Source organism: Rhinoraja longicauda, chromosome 27 (genome assembly GCF_053455715.1).
Source record: "Rhinoraja longicauda isolate Sanriku21f chromosome 27, sRhiLon1.1, whole genome shotgun sequence".
Lineage (NCBI taxonomy): Eukaryota > Metazoa > Chordata > Chondrichthyes > Rajiformes > Arhynchobatidae > Rhinoraja > Rhinoraja longicauda.
The window spans coordinates 22323291-22348259 of record NC_135979.1 but is presented as its reverse complement, the minus strand read 5'-3'; the positions used below and the strand labels follow the sequence as shown (position 1 = coordinate 22348259).

Sequence of the window (24969 nt, the reverse complement as noted above, 5' to 3'; positions counted from 1 at the left end):
CTCCCTGGACACCCCTTTGCAGCTGATGTGTTCACAATATATCATATCACAAATACAAATGCACAATTTGACAGCAAAACCTCTACATTCTACCAAGGCGCAAGCCCATACATATCTACAACATGTCAGATGGTTCAGAATACACTCATTCATTATGCATCAGCCATCCTGTGAGGTAATTGGCACTTGTGTAAACAAAAATAAGTAAATAAATAAAAGTAAAACATAATTAAAGGCAAATCCCCAACTACAATCAAGTGCCCTCAGTCAGTGGGTAGTTATTTTAGACTCTCAAAGTATGACAGAAAAGGTTCCCATTTTGAATAAAACTTTTTCACAGACCCATTCAGTGTAAATTTGATCTTTTCTAGTTTTAGAAAAAACATTACGTACTCTAGCAATGCGGCAGCAGATGGAGGAGTTGTAGATTTCCAGATCAGCAAAATTCTCCTACGGGCCAAAAGTGATGTGAATGCAATGATGTCAGATTGGTTTGCATTTAAACCCAAAGTTTCATCTGTTACACCAAATACAGCTACAAGCGGGCAAAGCCTCACTGTCACCCCAAGGACTTCACTGATGGTTTTAAAAACCACTGCCCAGTAGTCACCAAGTTTTGGGCAGGACCAGAATGCATGAGCTAGATTGGCTGGAGAGAAGGAGCACCTGTCACAACCAGCGTCTGTCCCCGGATATATGTCGGCAAGCCTGGCTTTGCTTAAATGAACCCTGTGTAAAACTTTGAATTGTCTGAGCCCCAATCTTGCATATGATGACAAGGAATGGACTCTTTTCAGTGCTTCTGTCCAGCATTCCTCAGACAGATCCATACCAAGGTCATCTTCCCACCTAGTTTCAATTTTGTTCAGGTTTTGATCTCCTAAAGACATCAATTGAGAATATAATACAGAGATCAGTCCTTTATTTGCCAAAGGTAAGAGTGAGTTTATCCAACACTGTAACAGGCAGGAGATCGGGAAAAGAAGGACATTTTTTCATGGCAAAGTGGCGGATCTGAAGATATTTAAAGAAATGATTATGTGGGAGGCCATATTTTCTGCACAGGTTATCAAAACTGTCAAATATGTTGTCAGTGTATAAATCCTTAATGCACTTAAGACCATTCAAACCCCATTGTCTAAAGGTTGAATCAAGTGTAGAGGGGGGGAATAAATACTGTGAACGGGACCCAGAACTGAAGCTGATGTGAACTTATAGTGACAGCGAAATTGATTAAAAATGTTCAGGATGGATAGTACGACAGGATTGGATGTGAATCGGGAGGGTTTCAATGGCAGGGAGGAATATACTAAAGCCAGAAGAGACGAGGAGTAACAAGACTGTGACTCAAGCAGACACCAGTCTGTATCTGGTCGGTGAATGCAGAATAATATCTTTTGGATATTGGATACCCAATAATAATGAATAAAAGTAGGAAGGCCCAGTCCACCTACTTCACGACCTCTTTGAAGAGTACACTTATTAACCCTTGGAACCTTATTGCCCCATATAAAGGAGGTTATAGATTGGTTAACTAAGTTTAAAAATGACGTAGATAGGAAGACTGGCAAGCACTGGAACAAATAAAGAAATCTGGGAAGTACAGTCATCTTCACCGACTACTCTCCCAGCCATAGTAAGGGGTAGACTACGCCATCTCTCAAAGTCAGCCTTCATTTGGCGAACTTGAGGCATATAATTAACTTCAAACAGAGATGTAAAAGAGCGGGTAATGCGTATTCTTAGATATACATAACCATCTTGAGATAAGGGGAAAAGCAAGGATTCCTGTAGGGCTAGGCTGATGGGAAAGCATTCACTTTTTTGGAGGTTTAGTTTATAGCCAGAGAAAGTTCCAAACTGATCTAACGAGGACACAATTGCAGGGCTGCTAGCTGTAGGGTCGCTCATATGAAGGAGGTCATCGGCGTATAGAGACACACGATGTTCCATGTTTCCTCTCCTAATGCCCTGAAATATTGTGGTTGATCTAAGTGCAATAGAAAGAGGCTCAATTGCAATCGCAAAAAGAAGTGGAGACAGTGGGCAGCCTTGGCGACTGCCCCGTGTTAATGGAAAATACTCAGATCACAAATAATTTGTCTGTATACATGCTAAAGGTGAGTGATATAATAGCTTGACCCAGGCTGCAAATTTTGTGCCAAGTCCAAACCTCTCCAAGACTATAAACAAATATGGCCACTCCACTCGATCAAACGCCTTCTCCGCGTCCAAAGAAATAACAACCTCCGGACGCGGGGAAGCACTGGGCGAATAAACCACACTGGCCAGTCGACGGATATTAGAAAAGGAATGATGATTATTAATGAAACCTGTTTGATCTTCTGAGATTATTTTGGGAAGTTGGCGTTCTAAATGGCAAGCCAGCACCTTAGCCAAAATCTTTACATCTACATTCAAAAGTGAGATAGGGCGGTATGATCCACATTGAGTCGGATCTTTGTCTTTTTTGAGAAGAAGTGAAATAGATGCCTGTGTGAGGGTAGGGGGTAAGGAACCATTTTCCAAAGATTCTTGAAACATTTCTAAAAGAACTGGTGTGAGCTTATCCTTAAATTTCTTATAAAATTCTAATGGGTAGCTGTCAGGGCCCGGGGTCTTACCACTCTGCATTATTAATCTCTTCCTGTCCAAGAGCCTGATCTAGATCTTCTGCCTCTTCTGGTTCAAGAGTGGGTATTTCCAAATCATCTAAAAAACGTTCCATGTTTGTTGTGTCTGAGGGGAATTCTGAGGTGTAAAGAGAAGAATAAAAGGCTGTGAAAGTATTATTAATTTCTTTTGGATTGCTTATTATATTTTGGTGTGTGTCTTATCTGAGGAAAAAGTCGTGACACGGCTTGACACTTCAGCTGGTGAGCCATAAGCCGGTTCGCCTTGTCACCATATTCATAATAGAGACTACGAGTCCTGAGAATTAATTGTTCTGATTGGGTAGTAGATAATAGATTAAATTTTGCTTGTAAATCAGCACGGCTTTTATATAATTCAGCAGTGGGTAGCTCAGAGTACTGCCTGTCCAGAACCAAGATGGATTGTGACAGGGTTTGCATTTCCCTCTTACGTTCTTTATTGGCGTATAAGATATAAGATATGATTTGACCTCTCAAATAAGCTTTTAAAGTTTCCTAAAGTAAAGAGCATGATACCGACTCGGTTTTATTAGTCTCAAGGAATATATCTATGTTAGCCAATACAAAACTGCAGAATTTCTCATTGGAAAGCAAAAGGGAGTTGAGTCTCCAAACAGGTCGTTCTCTAATGTTTAAAGGAAAATTTAGGTCCAGTATCACAGGCGAGTGATCTGATATTACTATAGCAGTATATTAAATTTTCTTAACCATAGGAATAAAGGAACTGTCTATAAAGAAGTAATCTATTCTGATAAAAGAACGGTGAACATGAGAAAAAAAAGAGAATTGCCTTGTAATTGGGTTCAAGAATCTCCAGGGGTCCACATAGCCATTTTGTTGCATAAACAGTGAGAAGGTCTTTGCCATACCAGAAGATATCCCTTGGAACTAGACCTATCAAGCAGTGGATCAATAGCACAGTTTAGGTCTCCCGAAAAGATTAGCTGGCGCGTGTTCAGATCAGGTATTAATGACAAAACCTTATTTGTAAAGTAAACATCATCCCAATTAGGGGCATAAACATTCACTAAGACGACAGTTTTTTGAAAAAGAGACCCAGAAACTATAATAAACCGGCCATTAGGGTCACTGACTACTTCAGATGGTGTAAGCTGTATTGTTTTGGCGATTAATATTGCCACACCCCTGGACCTGCTATTAAATCTAGAGTGAAAAATCTGACTCACCCACGTTTTACGCAATCTATTATGATCTTCCAATCTTAAGTGAGTTTCTTGTAGAAGTAATATATCTGTTCTTAATTGCTTTAAATGAGAAAAAACTTTAGCTCTTTTAACAGGACCATTAAGCCCCTTTACGTTCCAGGATATAAACCTCACAGGATGGCCTCCATCAATGTTACCATTAGCCATAATTTAAAATACATATTTCAAGAATACATACAGGGCCTGCCATCCAAAACAATGCGAAGGCTGCATGTGAAAACACAACAAAAAAAAGGTCTAATACATTCGTGATATTCAAAAAGTAAGCTGCCATTACCCAAAACATTTCCCTCGTCCCGTTACAATAACATAAAAAAACATTTAACCCCCAAAACCTAGATCTTCCTCTCCAACTGAGGATGATCGCAGGCATTACAAAACAAAAAACTTCCAATGCGCTCCCTAACTAAAACTTTAAATCCATTTGAAGGTGGCTCCCTTCCTCAAAAATTGTACGGTTGTTTGTTCTATCTTTGAGGGATATAGGCTAAGGATAACACAGATTAAGCAAAGCATTACGAGAAAGAAAGGAATAAAAATTGCACCCCAGAGAGCAATTCTAGACGTTTACGTTTTCGCTGGTTGAAAGTCCTCGACTCATTGATCAGATTCAGTGGCATGGCAGTCCAGCTCAATCGAGTTCCACAATTACAAAAATTTACAGTTTACCAACGTAAGAGGCCGTGCCAATGCCACATGAATATCCTAAAAAGTCATTGCTCTTCATGGCCATCATCTCCCCAGCACGAGTAGTAAAACTCTTTGGCAGCTTCTGGTGTATCGAAGTAGTGTTTTTTACCTTCATGAGTGACCTGGAGCCGGCTAGGATACAGGAGGCCGAACCGAACCCCTTTTTCATAGAGCAGGGATTTTATCTCCCTAAAAGCTGCACGTTTTCTCCCCAGCTCCGCGCTGAAATTCTCGTGAAAAAACACCCGGTGCCCGCGGAAAGACAGTTCCTACCTCCGTCTGGTGATGATGCGATGTTTGTCCTGAAAATAGTGAAAAAGAACCAGAAACACTCTTGGTCTAGATGGCTTGGTATTCGAGACGTTCATTGGTGTAGGTCCAACTCGGGCACGCAAAAGCATAAGAGGTCTTGGGAAGAAATCAGACCCCAGCACTTCTTCAAAAAACTCAGTCATAAATTTGACAGGGTCCGAACCTTCCAATTTTTCAGGAATTCCGACCACCCTTAGGTTGGATCTCCGTAACTGATTCTCGAGGTCATCTAGCTTCCCTTTCAGAAGTGCGTTTTCATTCTGTAATATAGCTATGGCGGCTTCGGCATTCACCAGTCAGTCACCGGTCATTCAGGCCGTCTTCAACCTCGCGAATACGTTTATCATGTGTTTCGTAGTAGGACTTATCTTCCTCCAGAGTGGTGTTCACCGGCGACAAAGCATCTTCAAGTTCTCTTTTTAGGGCAGAATTAATCGCTTGTATGATATCTGCAAGGAGTGCTGAACGAAGCCTTTCGAGATTCTCTGGTAGTTCAGGTCCATCACCAGGTAGGGGCGCCATGGCTGCAGTATTCTTGTTTGAGACTTCGCCATCTTTTCCCCCAGTTTTAGCTTGGCGATGCATTTTATTTGTCGTTTTGGTGTCTAAGAATGCCTTGAGTTGTGCATAATGTTCAATAGTGGGTTACCTCAAGCATATGACAAAGATGAACAGGTAGACTTTGAGCAGAAATCGGGAGTCACACTCACACATACCTGTTCACTTCATGTCCAACCCGGAGTTCTCTTTCTTTCTCATCCGTCACGTTTCTTTTGACTTCTAGTTGTTGCTTCCCCCACTCATTCCAATACAGAATACTGCGATTTATGTGGCAATTAGTGAATTAAGGGAGGTTAGTTTTAACTTGCTATTGGGAGCTCGAGATTAAGCAGCCATCTGCTTGCCTCGCCACCGGAAGTTCTTCATTGATGTATCTTATAGAATTTGCAGGGTTCGTTGAAAAATGGTCTTGTATTTTCTAGAATAAGAACTGAAAATACTGGGAACACTTAGGTCATGTAACATACACGAAAAACGAAACAGTTCAAATCCTAAATCTTTTGACCTTCCTCCATTCGTCTTCACATAAGCTGCCTAACTTGCTGAGTGTTTCCAGCGTTTCCTGTTTGTATATTCAGATTCCTAGCTTTGGCATTTTCTAACTTTAATTTTCCTGCATTTTCTAGAGCAGTATTTTGGGGTGGATGAAGGTCAGTTTGAAGAAGTGGCTGAAGAAAACAGGAATCTCTCAGAAGAGTTGAGAAAACTGGAAAAAGAAAAACATAATGAACCAGTTAGTGAACTCCATACTTTGTAATTATCTTACATTTCTATGGTTTAATACAAAATGCCTATGGCAAACAACTGTCTCTCACTTTTCTAATCTACTACACTGCACAATCTGTCTTTAAATTTAGAGAAAATGTCATTAAAAATTTATAGAAAATATCAATACAGGGGAGCACAATAGTGTGGGTGTTGGTTTTATTAATTTTCAAACAATATCGACCAATTTGCACATTTATGAAACTAAATTATTTGAGCAACAGAATGGCGAGGACTGTTGCAGGCAGGAGGTAGGATGGGTACCTGGTGTGTCAGTATTGGGGACTCGTAATGTGTAGTTTTGTCAGTGTTGAATGATTGGTTGTACACTTTGGAATAAGTTGGGTTAATATTGTCAGGGGAATCGGGTTTTGGATATGGAAGCGTAAAAGAGGAAATTGAAGTTGGGGAATTATGGGATTAAAATGCTGCGCCGTGGTTTCTTAACTTAAGCAAAGTTAGAAAGCTAGAGCTAGATCGTTGCAGGAGGGTGGAACACAAATTCTCGGAGGTGAATATTACTCGGAGTCTGTCATTCACGGAAATTGCAGTCTCATGATCTTATGACATATGGAATGAAGAGACAGGATAAAATCTTTCATTCTTAGTTAAAGTTTATACCCAAGGCAGGTGGGAAGAAGCAACGTGTTCCTCGGGTAAATGGCAAATTTGAATGGTAGCACGGGTGATGAGTCGGGGAGGCGAAGGCAAGAAGTAAAATATTGATGAGCTTATAGGACAAAGTCTTACTTATGTTTAATTGCTCGGAATATTGTGAACATTCTGGGAGCAACATCTTGCTGAGTAGACAAGGGACCTTGGGTCTGAAATTTGAGCCAAAACAAAGTGATGGAGGATCTGGGACGGCCAGGCAACATTTTGGATGGAAATGGACAGGCAATGTTTCATTGTTCCTACCCATCTGCCAATCACACGTCCTCATTAATATGCACCTATCACTCGCCAAGTTTTGCCCCATCCCTTCCACTTGCCTTTCATTACTGGCTTTCACCCCTCTCATCAATCCCAAGGGTTCCAACCTGAAACATTCTGTCCATTTCCCTCCACAGATGTAGACTCTTCAAATCTGAAGGAGGGTCCTGACCCAAAACATCACCTATCCATGGTCTCCAGTGCTGCTACCTGACTCACTGAATTACTCCAGCACTTTGTGTCCCTCCATAGATGCTGCACAACCTACTGGGTTTTTTCCAGCACTTTGTTTTTATGCTCAAGATTCCAGCATCTGTAGTCTCTTGTGTCGCATAGGTCTGAAATTTGTTTCAATTAGGAAGTTTGTGATATTGGTGCAGACTTAGTTGAATGTGGAGATGATACTCAGTTGAGGAATTTGGAGGGGGCCTGAGGTCAGGCTTGTTGAGGGGAAGGGGCAGGTGATCCTGGGCCTTTTGGTGAAGTTAGATCGATATATAATGGTTTTAAGCCAATAAAGATTGTTGAGTTACCATGTCCAAAATCATTATTCTATTATGAATGTGTTGTACAAAACATTTGTGATTCATGAGTCGTAGAATCATAAATTTACATTGCAGGACCTTCAGTCCAATGTGAAGTGAGAAGTTTAGTTTCCAAAGGTAACCGAGCAATCAGTCTTGGAAGCTCAAAGCATAATATTTTAACGTCTCCTCTTCCATATTTTTCATCAACCATACAAGTTCATAACCATGTTTTCCAAATTGGTGTTTGGTGTTAAGCAATGCCTTGCATTCATTTCTTTTAAAAATAAATCCATTTAATAATTGTGTAGGAAGGAATTGCAGATGCTGGTTTAAACCGAGGATAGACACAAAATGACTAACTCAGCAGGACAGGCAGCATCTTTGGAGAAAAGGAATGGATGACGATTCGGGCCGAGACCCTCGACCTGAAACGTCACCCATTTTCTCCCGAGATGCTGCCTGTCCTGTTGAGTTACCCCAGCATTTCGTGTCTATCTTCCATTTAATAATTATTGTCTCTTAGTGAGACATGTAGGTGCAGTTGGTTTTTCATCAGGAGTGATGAAATACAGAGCTAGTTGCACGCTTGACATTTTTATTCTGGCATTTGATTCGATGTTTCTCTACTGCCCTTTGACTTCAGGATCGGATTCAAGCACTAGAGAAAACAAAAGCGAGCTTACAAATAGACCAAGAGAAATATAAGAAATACCTTGAGGAAATGGAAACTCATAAAGCTCTTCTAGAACAGAGAGCAAAAGCAATCAAAGAAGAAATGGAATCCACAGGTTTGTTTATTTTTATGAGCTGAATGCTGAATTTTGGAACAAATGGAGAATTTATTGAAATAATGATGTACTAATCATGTAGCATGAATCATTCCTGGAAAATAATTGGTATCAAATTTGAAGTTTTCAAACAGTTTAACAAAGTTATCTCACATCTGCTGTAATTTTTGAGTAATTTCAGGCCATAGCGTTGTTGGAGCTAACTTATGTAGCTGCCAGTTTTGAGTTAGCACCACTCTTGCTTCCCAATCAGTGTGTCACTGGAGTTTCAGTGTTTAATGTAGAGATACAGCAAAGCAACAGGCTCTTCCACCCTGACCAGCAATCCCCATACATTAGTTCAATCCTACACTAGGGACAATTAACAGAAGCCAATTAACCAACAAACCTGCACATCTTTGGAATGTGTGAGGAAACCGAAGTACCCAGAGATAAACTACCCAGTCACAGGGAGAATGTACAAACTGCGTACAGACAGCACCCGTATTCGGGATCAAACCCAGATCTCTGACGCTGTAAGGCAGCAACTCTACTGCTGCGCCATTGTGTCGCATCAAAGGTGTTAATGTGGTAAGCCTATAAGACGTAGGAGCAAAATTAGGCCATTCAGAGCATCGAGTCCATTATTATTTCATCATGCTGATCTGCGTTTCCCTCTCAACTCTATTCTCCTGCCTTCGCCCCGTAACCTTTGACACCCTTAATAATCAAGAGCCTGATCTCCCGGTTGCTGAACACTTTAACTCTTCTTCCAATTCCCATACAGATCTTTCTGTCCTAGGTCTCCTACATTGTCAGTGAGGCTAAATGCGAATTGGCGGAACAGCATCAAATATTTCGATTAGGCAGCTTACAGCCCAGTTGTATTAATGTTGATTTCTCTAACTTCAGGTAACATTGGCATTCCCTCTCTCTCTCTATCCCTCTCCCATCCATCCAAGTCGCACTAGCTTCTCGTTTTCACCCAACAAACAGCTAACAATGGCCTGTTTGCTTTATCATCGTTTATTTTTTCATATCTTTCATTCACTGTTCTTTATCTCTCTACATCATCGTCTATATCTCTCATTTCCCTTATCCCTAACCAGTCTGAAGAAGGGTCTCGACCCGAAACGTCATCCATTCCTTCTCTCCAGCGATGCTGCCTGTCCTGCTGAGTTACTCCGACTTCTTGTGTCTATCTTCAGTTTAAACCAGCATCTGTAATTCCTTCCTACAGCAGAATCTATCAATCTCTGCTTTAAAAATACCCAATGAATTGGCCTCCACGGCCGTCTGTAGCAATGAATTCCGCAGATTCATCATCCTCTGGCTAAAAAAAATTCTCTTCATCTGCATTCTGCCAGGCCTAACTTTCTTCATAACTAATGTAAAACTGATAGGATTATGATCTCTGGTCCAAAGTACTCCCTCGCTGACACTTCAGTCACTTGCCCTACATGGAGAAGGATGTCCAATGTTTGGTCCTCTCTAACAGGGGTCCCTACATATAGATATAGAAAGCTTTCTTGGAGAGCGACCAATATTATAAAACAACCAGGGAACAGGAATGACTTTTGCTGTGCTGTCTTCAGTATTTGAATTTGTTTTAGTAAATAAAATTGGAAATCATATTTCTGTTAATGCCTGACTTGACCTGGGTCAGTCAAAACTTTGTTTAGAGACAACGGAATTCTTAAACAGGGACGACTGTCTATCAGTATGATTTGACACTCCGTGAACAGAACACTGCCTAACCGTATGACTTGACACTCCGTATTGATGGATCCATAAGAACAATCACAATTTTTTACGTCTGCCTTGGCTGCTTGTGCTCAGAGACATCAGCTGCCAAAATTCAGTCTCCAGTGCCTAAATACTTCCTGTCGCATATTTTGCAAACAAAAAGGTTTCTGATTTACTGAGTTGTTTTAGAGATACAATGTGGAAACTGGCCCTTAGGCTTACCGAGTCCACACCGACTAACGATCACCCACACACTAGTTCTGTGTTAATCCAGTTTCGTATTCTCCTCACTAGGGACAATTTAACGGGATTATATTCCACATGTCCACAGGAACCAAATGAAGAGCTTTAGAATTGTTATCTTACTGGATAGAGTTTAACATGTTAATATGCAATGAGTTTAATCATTCTTTACATTTTTTATGGGTTATATTTATTAATGGTTATGTTCTGGAACATGTATGCTTTTTGTTTTAAAGTACTGGAGTTGGATGCAGTTAATGAAGAGAACAAAAGATTGCAGCAGATATATGATTGGCAGGAAAATTCAGCTGTTGATGTAATGAAAATGAATCGTGAGAAAAATGAATTGCATCAGACATTAATTTCCCTGACCGAAAGTTTGCAAGATGCAGAGAAGAGGATGTGGAATGAAGAGATAAAAGTGTCCAAGGCCAAGGAAATGGTGAGAAGGTGGCATGGTGCTCTGCCATGCAAGATTATGGTGTTAGATGTATACTTAGCTAATCCGTAGATGTAATTCTAACTTATTCCAAAGTCAAGAAATGTTGAGGAAATGTATTATCAGAATGTCTGAAGAAGGATCTCGACCCGAAACGTTACCCATTCCTTCTCTCCTGAGATGCTGCCTGACCTGCTGAGTTACTCCAACATTTTGTGAAATAAATACCTTTGAGGAAATGTATGGTGTTCTGGATTGTGACTCTGGCTCTATGAATAATAGCACTGTTCGTGATTTACATGAATCTCAGATCTAAAACTTGTCCTAGCCTTTATTTGTAATTAAAGTCTTAAACTCCAAACCAATAGATTTCAACATGCGTAATTTTATAAAGTTTTGGAATTAACTCCTTTGCCCTAAACTATGGCAAACTATGAATGATTTCTCAAGCTAACACGCTACCTAGTAGTTGTCTCTTAAAATCATCTGGAGCCAGCCTGGTGAGGTGAAACTTGGCAGGGCTCAGAGCTCAAAGTTTACCATGTCTGAACAGAAGCTACAAATTCAATAATATAAATATATGCATGACAATTCACATAGGATGTTCCGTAAAACAATGGACGATTATGTAAGATATAAACGATCTCTGGTATGATCTCTGTACTTGAACAACTTTAACTTTGACTTTTTACACATACAGTAAACTTTCAAAAATTAAGCACCTTTTAGACATGTCAGTCGGCTAGATTTTCTGGTCAATTGATTTCTATTAATAAAATATGTTTAGTTCACTTATTAAAAGATGTTGCACGGTAATATAATATTTCCAGCGGCCCTGGTATGTTTGAGGAGTATGGTGATAGGTCTCCAGCGAGCTAGATGCTAACCAATTAGGATTCCCATACAATGCGATAACAAGTTATTGGAGTTTTGCTGCACTTCCCTCCAACTATTATTCTGAATATAACACACTAACGAACATTAAGGAACCTGACACCATTTGTGCAGGCAGTCACCCCTGCACATCGCTGTCTTGCCAGCTGTCATGTTTGGATTATTTTGAACAACTTGTTTCGCCCTCAGTGAGTTTTCACGTTTCACAAGGCAAACATCCTCAGCTTCCTCCAGGTCACAACATTTATCCTGAAACCTCCTTATTTTATAATACAAAAGTCATATTGATGGCAGACACAAAAAACTACAGATGCTTGTTTACTCAAAAAAAGACACAAGGTGCAAGAGTAACTCAGTGGGTCAGACAGTATCTCTGGAGAACATGGACTCTGAAGAAGAATCCTGACCCAAAACATCACCTATCCATGTTCTCCAGATATGCCACGTGACCCACTGACTTACTCCAACACTTTGTGACTACCTTTCATATTGACTGATTGATACAGATTGATTGATACAGCCTCCCCTCTGATTGTAACAACTGAATCCTGAAGGATCATAAGCTGTGAAGTAAAGATATTTGGTGTTTGTCCATTAGTACATACATGCTTTGATAGAATATCTCAGCATTTTAAAACGTTGGTGAATGGGTTTTATTGTTGTGACCTTCCTGGTAAATCTTAAACCTGTGTTATGTTCAGAAGTAGATTGAATATCAAAGTTTAACGACTGGTAGATCAAGCAATTTGATAGAGGAAATTTATTTTTAAGACAGGTTGGATCATCTGGATTTACCTTGCTTTATGGGCATATAAATAACTGCCATGTAGTCAAAATTCACACTGATTCATGATTTTTATTTCGATGATAAAAATGTATTTTGAAGTGGGAGCAAGAGAATGGAGACTTGCTGGATTCAAATAAAAGCAGTTTTTTCTGATGCGAGCTCTGATGTAAATAATGGTGAATGGGTTGATTTCCATTTGCTTGGTTAGTATATACACCGATCAGCCAAAACATTATGACCACCTGCCAAATATGCTGTTGGTCCTCCGTGTGCAGCCCCATATGCAGCAGGGTGCGATGCACTGTGTATTGTGACACATTCTTCCCGTGACCACCATTAAAGTTTTCTGTGACTTGTGCCACAGTAGACCTTCTGTCGGTTCGGACCAGACGGGATAGCCTTCGTTGCGCATCGATGACCCTTGGGCGCCCAACACCCTGTCGCCGGTTTGTGGTTTGTTGCTCCTCAGACCACTGTCGGAAGGTACTCGCCACTGCTGACCGGGAGCACCCCACAAGCCTTGCCGTTTCAAAGATGCTCTGACTGTTGTCTGGCCATAACAATTTGGCCCTTGTCAATGTCGCTCAGGTCTTTACTCCTGCCCATTTCTCCTGCATGCTGCCTAATATATCCCGCCCCTTGACAGTTGCCATTGTAACAAGATAATCAATGTTATTCACTTCGCCTGTCAGTGGTCATAATGTTTTGGCTGATTGGTGTATATGGGAGTCCAAGAATGTTCTGTAAGTGGTGGATTAAGGTGGCCATTTCCCTTTAAGTCATGAGACAATACCCTGTTTGTGGTGTATCTGTTGTAATTTTTCATTTGCATTGATCTCCTGTTTATGATCTATTGTTCAATCTCCTTTTATTATTGCATTTGCTTTAGCTGGAAGTCAGACTGCAGGAGTATCATACAATGGCTCGGAAACTCAAACTAATGCCCAAAGCGGCTGAAAATGCTCGAGGACGAGATTTTGAGATAAGTTTTCTGGATTTTGCTGCAGGCAATAGGAATTTATTGCAAAATACATTAACAATAAAGGTAAAGTATTTTATAATTTTAATGTAGTTATTAGTTATTGAATTATACAGTAATGAAATGAATCCTTTGTATCAATTTGTCGTTCCGACCAAAATGTTTACCTGAATTAGTCTAATGTCCCTGTGTTTTGGATCACATCCCTCTGAACCTTCTCCATCCACGTAAGTGTCTAAATGTCTTTTAAACATTGTAATCATTGCCATCGTTACACCTTCCACAAAACTCTCTAGGGCCTTTCCTTTTACTGTGCAAGTCCTGTCCTGGTTTAAGCCAAGTCAAGAGTGTTTAATAGTCCAATGCACTGGGAAATGGAACAATGAAATTCTTGCTGCATCTTTCCAGGATATATAAATGCCACAACACAACAAATAAAGACAAAATAATACAATAAATTATCAGTAAAATACAACACCTTTCATTTGCCCAAGTTAAGTTTCACCTGTGTTACTTGGTCCACTGACCAGTTCCAGATTATGTTGTAATCTTCACAACTTCACTGCCCAGGGCACCAATTTTTTGTATCATCTATAAATTTACTAAGCATTTTAACAATGTCCAATATAGAACACAAACAACAGTGGACCCAGCACTGATCCCTATGCCGCAACACAAGTCACAGGCCTCCATTATGAGTAAAAATAGGCTGCGGGATTTTCTCCGCCCGGCGGGGGCTTCAATATCGGGAGCCCCGACCGCCCCGATGTGGCAACTTCAACAGCCTGACCACGGGAGAAGACAGCAGGGAAAGAGAAAAAGACATTCTGGCCTTCCATCACAGTGAGGAGGTGACTGGAGGAGACTCACTGTGATGGATGTTTCTTTTGTTTGGTGTTGGTTTATGATTGTATGTGTCATTGCATTTTTATTGATTATTCTTATTGGTCTTATTGTTGAACTGCGGGTAATTTTTCATTTCACTGCACATTTATGTGTATGTGACAAATAAATGACTATTGATATTGACTATACACCCTTTGCTTAATACCATCAAGCCACTTCTATACCTAGTTGGCTAGCTTGTCCTGGATCCCATGTGATCTGATCTTCGGACCAAGATCATCAAAGGCCTTGCACAAGTCCACGTAGACAATGTCTACCACCATGTTCCTGTCGATCATCTTCATCACCTCTTCAAAAAAACTCAAATTAAATTTGTGACACATGATTTCCCACACATAAAGCCAAATACTGTAAAGAACCCAATGCTGTACGAAATACTCAATATTTCACCTGATACCCCAAACAACTGAATCATAGTTTAATTACTTATACAGTCATACAACACGAAAATGAGCCCTTTGGTCCAACCTGTCCATGGCGACCAAGATCCATCTAAGCTCATCCCATTTGCATGTGTTTGGCCCAAATCCCTCTAAACCTTTTCTATCCATGTATCTGTCCAAGTGTCTTTTAAATGTTATAATAGTACCTGCCTTTTCTGGCAGCTTGTTCCACATAACCACCACCCTCTGTGTGAAAAAGTTGCTCCTCTGCTTCCTGTTAAATCTTTCCCCACTCACCTTAAACCTGTAACCTCTGGTTCTTGATTCCCCTACTCTGGGTAAAAGACTGACCATTTACCTTATCTACAGCTCTTATGATTTTATAAACTTACTAGAACAGGGTGGAGCCGTTGGGTCCAAAACTCTCCTGCCTTGGTCTAACACCCTCCCCCCCCCACTCACCCATTCCAACCCCTCTTTATCCCCCCCTCACTCACCCACTCCATCCCCCCTCAACCCCCCTTATCCTTCCCTTCCCCCCCACCCACTCCATCCCCCCTCAACCTGGGCATCAGTCAGGCAACCCCCCGTATCCCCTTCTCCTGCAAGAGATTAATATATATTAAAAGATATACAATATAATGTTATATTGTATATCTTGAATGATATACAATATTGACTGGCTTCCCCTCCCCTTTCCAATCCCCCCTCCTCCATTTACCATATATGTCGTACCCTATATCGATTTGCCAAGCATCCACTTGCACTTGTTGGGATTAAATTACATCTCCCAATCCCCCCATCCTTGTTGTTTACCAGACCACAAATTTTCATGTAATCTATAATCTTACTAATCGCAGCTCCTACATTCACATAATTTTTAATATTTATCACAAATGGCAAAAGTGGCTGAAGTACCAAAAAGGAGGGGAGAGGATGGACATTATTGGTAGAAATTAGAGACATTGTGGGATAGATGGGGTATGGTTATTAAAATCTACACAACGACTGGCCTCTGATAGATCCAGGACTTGAACAGCTCAATTGAATTTCCTCTCTGGCGGTGCTTGCATCCAAAACGAATTCACCAAGCTTGGAAAACTTAAACAATTAAATTGCAAAGTGGCATTTTTTATTATTTTTTTGAAAACTGACGAAGACTTATGGATCAAAAGAATTCTGCTACAATAATCCATTCAGTTTCATGTGATCTGTATTTCTACAGCATGACTTAATGGCGCTTGTAAAGCAACAGAATGAAGAAATTCAGCACCTAAAAGACAAAAAAATGACTGGGCAAGAGGCAAATGAGCAAGTATGGACATATTCAATGCTGGGAATTTAGTGAAACATTCTTTGAACAAATTTTGCTATTGATGTATGAATTCAGATTTATCTGAAGATAATTATTCTTTCATCCAGGTTCAGACCATGATGGATGACAAGGCAAATAATTTGAAGATGTTAAAGGAACAAATCCGTAAAATGGATGAAATGATTGATCAAGAAAAAGAGGTAAATTAATAGACATGTCCCTTTATTATAGCTCATCATCAAAAATATATTTTACTTAATCGTTACAAAATGATTATTTGATGTTGAATCATGAGGCATTTTAAGTGACAAAAATTGTAGGATGAAGGAGGACTAGAGAAATACAAAGAATTTAAAGGTTAGAGGACAAGGAAAGGAACTCCAGGACAATGACATGGGCATCAGTGGTTCAACAATACAAGCAGATATTTCTATGTACCTCTGATATATATCAGCCCCATGTAGTAACATCGCCTTTTTTGAGTGTCGCCCACTGTTGAAAACATCCCCGCTCTATCCTGTTATGCCCCCTTAAGATCTTGTATATTTGAATTAAGATCATCACCCATTCTCTAAATTTCAAGGAATGTAGGCTTAAACAATTTAGTTGCTCTTGTTAGACAACTCTCAAACAGGAATTAGCCGAGGGTATCTTGTTTGTACTGCCTCCAATGCTACTTTGATTTTTTGGGGGGCGGGGTAAGAGCGACAAAATTACATGCAGTATTTCAGCTGTGGCTTCATTAATATTGTGTATAATTGCAATAAAACCTCCCTATTTTTAAACCCCAACCCCTTTGCAATGAAGGCCAAAATACTGTTTGCCATAACTACTTATTGAACCAGAAGAGGGATCTCGACCCGAAACATTGTTGCCTCCACAAATGCTGCCTCGCCGTTCTTGCAGTACTTTGTGTTTTTAATCATGGAATCTGCCTGTCTCCTTTCTGTGTTGTGCACTTTGGTGGTTCAGGCAGACATGATAAGATACTCTTGGAAAGGCACATGAATATGGAGGGATATGGATTATGTGCATGCTAAGAGTTGGTTTTGGCATCATGTTCGGCTCAGACATTATGTGCCGAAAATCCTGTTCTTCTGCTGTACTCTGTTAACAGTTAGGTCCGTCTGTAAGTTATTCACTTTCAGTATCTCCATTCCGATCGTTATCTATGTTTTGTTCTCACGCTTCCTCCCATTAAACTCCATTTGCTAGTCGTTTGCCCTTCACAAACAATCGCCATCCCATTGCACAATTACAGTATCCTTATCACGACATGACTTTCCATTTGTTTTCATAATATTGGCAAATTTGGAAACTGAATACTTCAGCCAAGTAATTAATGTAAATAGTGAACAATTACAGGTCAAGAAGTGATCCCTGAATTACTCCATTAGTTACCTCCTTCTGATCAAAAATGGGCTAATTTATTCTGACTCTTTAATGAGAGCCATTTTTCAATATTCTAATACATTTTCTCCAATACCACGGCTTTTTAATATATGTACCATCCTCTTGCATGGCACCTTGACAACGGCCTTTTGGAAATCTAAATCCACTATATCTTCAGGCTCCCCATTATCAACTCTGTAACATCAATGGGTCACTGTCTCTGCAGCAACTACCTTTAAAAGCATAGCATGCAATTCATCAGATCCTGATGATCTGTCACCTTTAGCCTCTGTTTCTCCAATACTGTATCCTGTGTAATTGGGATTTTTGTAATTTCTGCCACGTTCTTTAAAATTAGCCCGTCTGACATGTAAGGGATAAAGGCAATGTCTTCCATAATAACGATTTGTGCCAAAAATGTATTAGGCATATTTACTATTTCTTTGATTTCTCAATAATTCACCAGCCTTGCGCTCTGGAGGCATCACATTTACCTTGGCTACCCTCTTCCTATTTATATATCCATAGAAAGTTACTACTTTCCTCAAAATTCATTTTCTCCCTTATGTGTTTTTTGGTCTTATGCTACTGGAATGCAGAAAATGACCACTCCTCCTGTCCACCACTAACCCATGCAACATTGTAATCCCCCCTACTTTCAATTTAACATTATCCTTTACCCTTGTTAACCGTGGAATCTGCCTCTTTCTCATTAAATCCCCATCTTATGAATGGGTAAACTTTTGCTGCACATGGTAGACCAGCTATGTCAATATCTGCCTCTGTTCCTCTACTGACCTGTGTCTTTTTCTGTTTCCCCAGTCTTTCTTAGACAGATCCTCCTTTATACTGTTATAATTGCCATTATTTAAATTGCAGATAATGATTAAGGACCTATCATGTACTTTCTCCAACTCCAATTGGAATTCTATCATATTGTGGTCATAGCTCCCTTAGGGATCAATAATCCCTTAATAATCATTCCTCATTACATAAGAGCAGATCTAAAATATCTCATTCCCGGATAGGCTCCACAATGTGATGCATTCCACAAATTCTTTTTTGGCAAAAGCATTGCCTGGCAAGTTTGTCCGATCATTATGTAGATCAAAATTCCAATGATAATTACAGTTGCCTTTCAAACTTATCCATGATATCTCTCTATTTTTGCTCTTGCCTATTGAGAAGGTTGCATTTTGGGTATTTGTAGATTACCCCAACCTTTGTCTTCTTACCCCTACTATTTAATCTGGGGTTGGGCGAGTGGGGCTATATTCAGAATGAAGTACAATGCACAGTTAGCTGACATACAAAATGAACATTGGGTGGAAAAAATATGTACACAAGTCAACATAATTAACAACTCTAAATTTGATTTCGAAAAAAAGTAATATAATCTCAATTACGCAGGAAGATAAACAAAAAATGGCAAAGCATCTTGAAGAGCTTGAATCTCTGGAGAACAAGGCAAAATGGTTACAGAAGACTTCGAAAGAAGATTTAGATGAAGCAATTGGACAACTCAAAGCAGCTAAATACAGGCTTGTACCACTTCATGTTTTGGTATTGGGAGCGGTGGTTCAGTTTCACTACAATACGCCATTTTTCATAATGCAGGAATATTATTTTTTTCCAAGCTTCAATTGCACAACTATGTTAATACAGAAAAAAAAATATCCATCTTAGTTATTAGTTTTGAATGCATTGTGCACCATTACCTGTTCTGACGTTTATGGAAATGTAATTAATGGGAAAAGCTGAAGACGTTTAGGCGAGGAACTTTAAGAACTCCTGCAGGCCATTGTTTGCATATCCGTTACCAGAGTCCAAACAATGCTGTTCTTAGCTCTGCTGTGGAAGGAGAATACCTGACAGGCAGTAAAAAGATTCAAGCATGTGCTCAAAGCTTTCTTGAAGAAATTCCTCCATTCCCATCTGGGAACCTCTGGCCTATGATCGCCAAAATCGAAGAAGCAATTGTGTTAGCTACTGATAATCTAGAGACCATGCACTGGGAGCGCACAAGACATGCTGGAGGAACAAAAGGAGTGCACTCCTTCCCAAATGCCGCACACTACACATCAACCATATCCTGCTCCATCTGTGGAGTCTGTGCACAAAATCTTGTACAAAGCAATTTCGGCAGATCATTCCTCCAACTTGAATTTGCCAATTGTCTGTTCTCCATTTACACTTCGGCACCATTGATGCTGATTGGGGCGTGTTTTCAACCTACCTAAAGTCAATAAATGGTTCCTTTGTCGTGTTGACATTGATGAAGAGGTTATTGCTAAGCTTTCTGTCATTGGGAGCTGAGGGGAGGAACAGTGCAGATTTGGGAGTCACTGCACCTCATGGTGTATAAAACAAAGACAGGACTAGCGGAGCAGCCATTTTAGAGTGACTGTCTTTGGATGTGGCTGTGCTTGATCTCCAAATGCTGTGATTGAGAGTATGTGCTGAGGCTTGGTCTCAAGATCTGCAGTGAAGAGTTTGAGTGGAAGTGAAAGGTAAGATGGGGCAAGGTCTGTTTTTTTCCTCACCGCTAGTCTTTGTTGAAAACGGCAGTTGGGGCACTAGTATGCTCCTCCTACAAGATGTTGGATATTAAGGAATCTTCCCACGTCCTTGAGGACTACACCTTGGGAATTGCGCCAAAATGCAGCTCCTGAAAGATTAGATGAAGAAACAGGAGTTTGAGCTGGATGTACCCATGTCATATAGGATGTTGAGGACTTTGGAGATGTTTTTTAGTGAGGTAGTCACACCCAAGGTGCAAGCAAAAAGTACATGGGCGACCACTGGGAAAGGGAAAGAGTGAGTGGCCGTTCCCCTTTTGAATGCTGTTGGGAATGATGACCATTCAGAAGAGAGCAGCACTTGGTATGTGGCCCCATATCTGGCGCAGAGGCAAAGCAAAGGAGGGTGAAATCAGACAGGCCGATTGTGACAGGAGACTTATTAGTTATGGGCGCAGACAAGAGATTCTGGGGCAGCAAGCAGGACTCTGAGATGGTGTATTGCCTCCCCGATACCGTTATCTCTGAGCGGCAGGATATTTTCAAGGGGAGATTGAGCAGCCAAAAGTTGTGCACATTGACTTAAATGACATGGGTATGAAAAAAGATGGTCTTATATAGGTAGTTGGGTTAAAGATTAAAAAGCAGGACCTCAAGGGTTAATATGTCTGTCGAAAGAGGACAAGCATGCCATTGGCTACCCTCATCATCATGTCTACCTGGGTCGCCACTTTTCAGGGAATTGTACCTGCAGGCCTTGTTCTCGCTTTTATACTAACACTTCCGAGGGCCCTGGGATGTCCTACCCTGGTTTAATTTCCAAAAATGCATGCTTGCTGTCTGGAGGATCTCTGCAATTTTCTCCCTTCTCTGCAATCTAGGATGCATCTCATCTGAACTCGGTGCGTTACCCTTTTCAAGAGGTCCTAGCGTTCCCATATCATCTCCCCATGAACTTTCTATCATCAGGATCAGTCTGGGCTCACTTGTGTTAAAATAGGCTGCTTGTCTGTCTGCCACCTGCTTGTTTTGTTGTCAGTTCTATTTTACTCATCTTTTTGTTAATCCATGGAACTCTGGTGCTTTAATTTCTCTGCTTTGCCCCTTTTGGACAAAGATTTGTCTGAAACATCGCCGTTTGTTTTCCATTGTTCTGCCCGTCAAGTTTTGATTCTAATTAAAATTGCTCCTGCTGGAATTGACCATTTTTACATTGGACTGATCGGCATCCTGTTGCCACGGAAACAGACTGATTGCTGCCTCCGTGTTATTGATATCCCAATTTCCAAGACTACATTTGAGTAGTTGAATTCCCTCATCTATAAACTATGGTTCTTGCACACCTGCCGTTTCCCTGCAAATCTGTTCCTTGGCACCCGAAAGAATAATCTCAGTCATCTAGTCGCCCCTCTGTTTCTCAAAGGTTTCAAAGGTCTTTTATTGTCACGTGTACCAATTAAGATAGTGATATTCGAATTACCATACAGCCATACTAAAAAAAGCAACAAGACACACAACTACATAAAAGTTAACATAAACATCCACCGTGCGGTTTCCCCACATTCCTCACTGTAATGGAAGGCAATAAAGTCTAATCTTCCCTCTTTATTCTCCCATGGTTGGGACAGTCTAACCATCTGTCGGGGCAATCGAAGCTCCCGCAGCCAGTGATGGAAGCCCCCGCGTCGGGGCAATCGAAGCTCCTGCGGCTTGGAGCTGCCAAAGTCGGTCCCTAACCAGGGACTGTGAGCTCCACGATGTTAAAGTCCACAGGCTCCCGCGCGGTTGGAGCTCTGAGGTTGATCCCTGGCAAAAGGATTGCCAGCTCCACAGTGTTAAGTCCCGCAGGCTCCCGCGGTTGGTCGCCAGTTCCTTGATGTTAGGCTGTAGTATGGATGGAGATACGATACAGGAAAAAAATCGCATCTCCATCGAGGTAAGAGATTTTTTTAAAGTTTCCCCCATTCCCACCCTCCACATAATAGAAGCTAAAGAACACTAAAACATACATTTAACACATACTATTAAACATCAAAGGAAGGGACAGACAGACTGTTGGCGATGCAGCCATTGCTGGCACCAACTGGTGGTTGACTCTTTCCTCCAAGTTCTGTCCTTGATTGTTGTTGGACATCCTATCACTGCAAGAAATAGAACCCTGCTGAGTTTAAATGGAGCATTTGGTTTAAACAAGAGCTTGGGAATTAAACAAGTTCCTGAAGAGCCAGCTGAATGGTAAGTAATTAAATTATATTTTACGGTTCTGATAGTTGTTAATGGAGGGCAAGAGTAGTAAATGTTATTTCACTGCCATATCTATAAAAGTTGACATTAGCTTGAATTACTTACAAGTTAGTGGTTTTTTTTCTCTTTAACAAATTGCTCTATTTGCAATGATTTTCTCCCCAGGTATGATGAAGTGGAGCAGAAGACCACAGAAGCAAGGAGAAAAGCGATAAACAACATGCATTATTCCTTGGATACAATGGGCCATCATGTTGCCAGTGTAGAGGTGGGTATCTTAAAATTCCACAAGATGGTAGGAAGCACATGCTTAGAGGCCTTCAGGTCCAATCGTGAGCTTGAAGGACATGGGGGGTTGTCAGTCTTATTTAAGGAACAGCAATTGAAGAGTGACAACCAGACAGGTGGGCCATCAGGGAAACCTTGGAGCACATCCTGCTGCAAAGCTGTTTCTCCACATTGGTCAGTAGTAAGGTTGAACACATCTGTGAGGAGTCTTGCCAAGATCATGGTGGAGTGGATGGCTCAACTGGTAAAAGGCAGGGAAAGAGCAAGAGTGCCAGGCCAACAGTGGTAGGAAACTCAATAGTGAAAGGATTAGGCGAATGAGTACAGGGTGATGTGTTGTCTCCCTGGTGTGACCACGGATATCACAGCAGCATTTTAAGGAAGGAGGGTAAACAACTAAAGATGCCAGCTCAATTTGGCACAAATGCCATTGGTAAATAGACGGGCAAGATCCATTATCAGATTATCAGAATATATGATAGATCAAATTAATGTGAAAAGGATGTGGGTGGGAGTGCTTAGTTTGATCACTGATCACTGGGATTGTTTTTGGGCAAGATGGGATCAATACAAACAGAACTGATGGCACCTGATGCAGAACAGATCTGAGGTCCTTGAAGGTTCTCGCTTGCTGCTTGGAGAACGTCAACTAATTTGGCTGGGAAATGGGACACCGTTAATGAGAGCAGTTTGTACCGTCAAATGTAGGAAGAAAACTAAATCAGTCCAGCAAGCACAGCGGATAAGAGTGTGGGACACATGACACCTATCGATTTATATGATAATCCAGTAGTTTGTGTTGTGACTAGTGATTCTTGATTTTTATTCTACATTTTTAACCAGGCAGCACTTGTGATGGGATAGAATTTGTGTATCTAGCTTGTGATTACAGGTTATAACAGCCATAAACATTGCCATCACTTGGACTGCTTGTACCATCTACAGACCTATTCCACTGTCCATGCTGCTGCCAGGTTTTCTATCTGGTTTGTGGATTTCCTAAATTGTGTACAAATCATTTGGTGCTCCCAAAAGTTAGCAGAATAGGTAGTAACTGAACTCCATTGGTCAAACTTAGTACCTCCATCACAAACTGAAATGCATGGGGTGGGTGGTGATTTGCAGGCACTTTAGGATTATGACATCCCCTGACTTAAAGATTAGTTATTAATTTGCATTGTTTTCCTTTGAAGATGATCATTTGTAAACTAAAATATATATATTTTTTCTATTTAGAAGTTTCTTGAGAATTATCAAAAATATGCAGAGAGAGACTATGAAGAACTCTTGAAAGAAGAATTTCTGAAGGATCTGAAAACCATAACTGAACTCTGCAAAGAGAAGTGTAGTTCTCTGTGAGCCGTGGCCAGTTAACATTGTACTCATTTATGTTGTTTCCCTGTATACAATTTATATTGCAAAGCAAGTTTACACTGCTATAATAACCTTTCCCTACATGCGCCTTAAACTACATTTATTTTTCTGGCTTCATAATTTGTATCTTAAATCCTTTTGTCTGACACCTGTTTTTTTTTTCATGTCAGGCCTTTATCCAACCATCTGCCTATCAAAGCCTCCCCCCCCCCCCCCCCCCCCACCCCTTGCCTGTGTTCACCTATTAACTGCCATGCTTTGTCCTGCCCCTCTTCCAGCATTCTTAACAACAACACCTTCCCCCCATCCAACCTGACACATCACCTTGTTCTGAAAAAATGCTGCCTGCCCTGTTTAGTTACTTGTTACTTTGCGTCTTACACTGTTGCAGTTGGAGACTGTCTTCTGGCTAGTCAAACGTATAGAAGATTATAGGCAGTGTTTGCTTAATGTAACCGAAGCATTAAATGTATCCTCAGATTTTCAGCAAAATCATTCAAGTAGTGTCTTTGGATATCTGGCAGAAAGAGCTTTGGAGATCGATGAAGGTCATCAATACAAGACTGGAACATGCATGCGGAATATGTTAAGAATTATTGTTGCAAAATACTTAATAAATGAGCGTTAGATTGCATTAATTTATAATTCTATCTCTTCGTTACACATTACTTTAATTAAAAGAGCAGTGTATAACTAAAATTAAAAGAAATGTTGAAAACTTTAGGCAGGAACATACAGAGAAATGTGAGGTGTTGCATTTTGGGATGTCTAACAAGGGCAGGACCTACACAGTGAATGGTAGGCCTCTGGGGAGTGTTGTAGAACGGGGATCTAGGAGTGCAGGTGCATGGTTTCTTGAAGGTCGAGTTGCAGGTAGATAAGGTGGTCAAAAAGGCTTGTGGCACGTTGGCCTTCATCAGTCAGAGTATTGAGTATAGAAGTTGGCAGGTCGAGTTGCAGTTGTATAAGACGTTGGTGAGACTGCATTTAGAGTATTTTGTTCTGTTCTGGGCACCATGTGAGAC

General features: G+C 40.6%; 1 protein-coding gene across 1 annotated transcript in view; it reads left to right on the top strand.

The window, feature by feature from the left end:
• ndc80 (NDC80 kinetochore complex component) overlaps positions 1 to 24562 on the top strand; it is a 49425-nt gene extending 24863 nt beyond the window's left edge. Inside the window, exons 9-17 of the mRNA XM_078423008.1 lie at positions 6070 to 6176; positions 8312 to 8456; positions 10661 to 10866; positions 13434 to 13589; positions 16038 to 16127; positions 16235 to 16327; positions 18930 to 19060; positions 22448 to 22550; positions 23807 to 24562. Coding sequence (XP_078279134.1) covers positions 6070 to 6176; positions 8312 to 8456; positions 10661 to 10866; positions 13434 to 13589; positions 16038 to 16127; positions 16235 to 16327; positions 18930 to 19060; positions 22448 to 22550; positions 23807 to 23929 — 1154 coding nt within the window. The 3' untranslated portion in view covers positions 23930 to 24562. The remainder of the gene's footprint in view (positions 1 to 6069; positions 6177 to 8311; positions 8457 to 10660; positions 10867 to 13433; positions 13590 to 16037; positions 16128 to 16234; positions 16328 to 18929; positions 19061 to 22447; positions 22551 to 23806) is intronic.
• Positions 24563 to 24969: the final 407 nt, after the last annotated feature.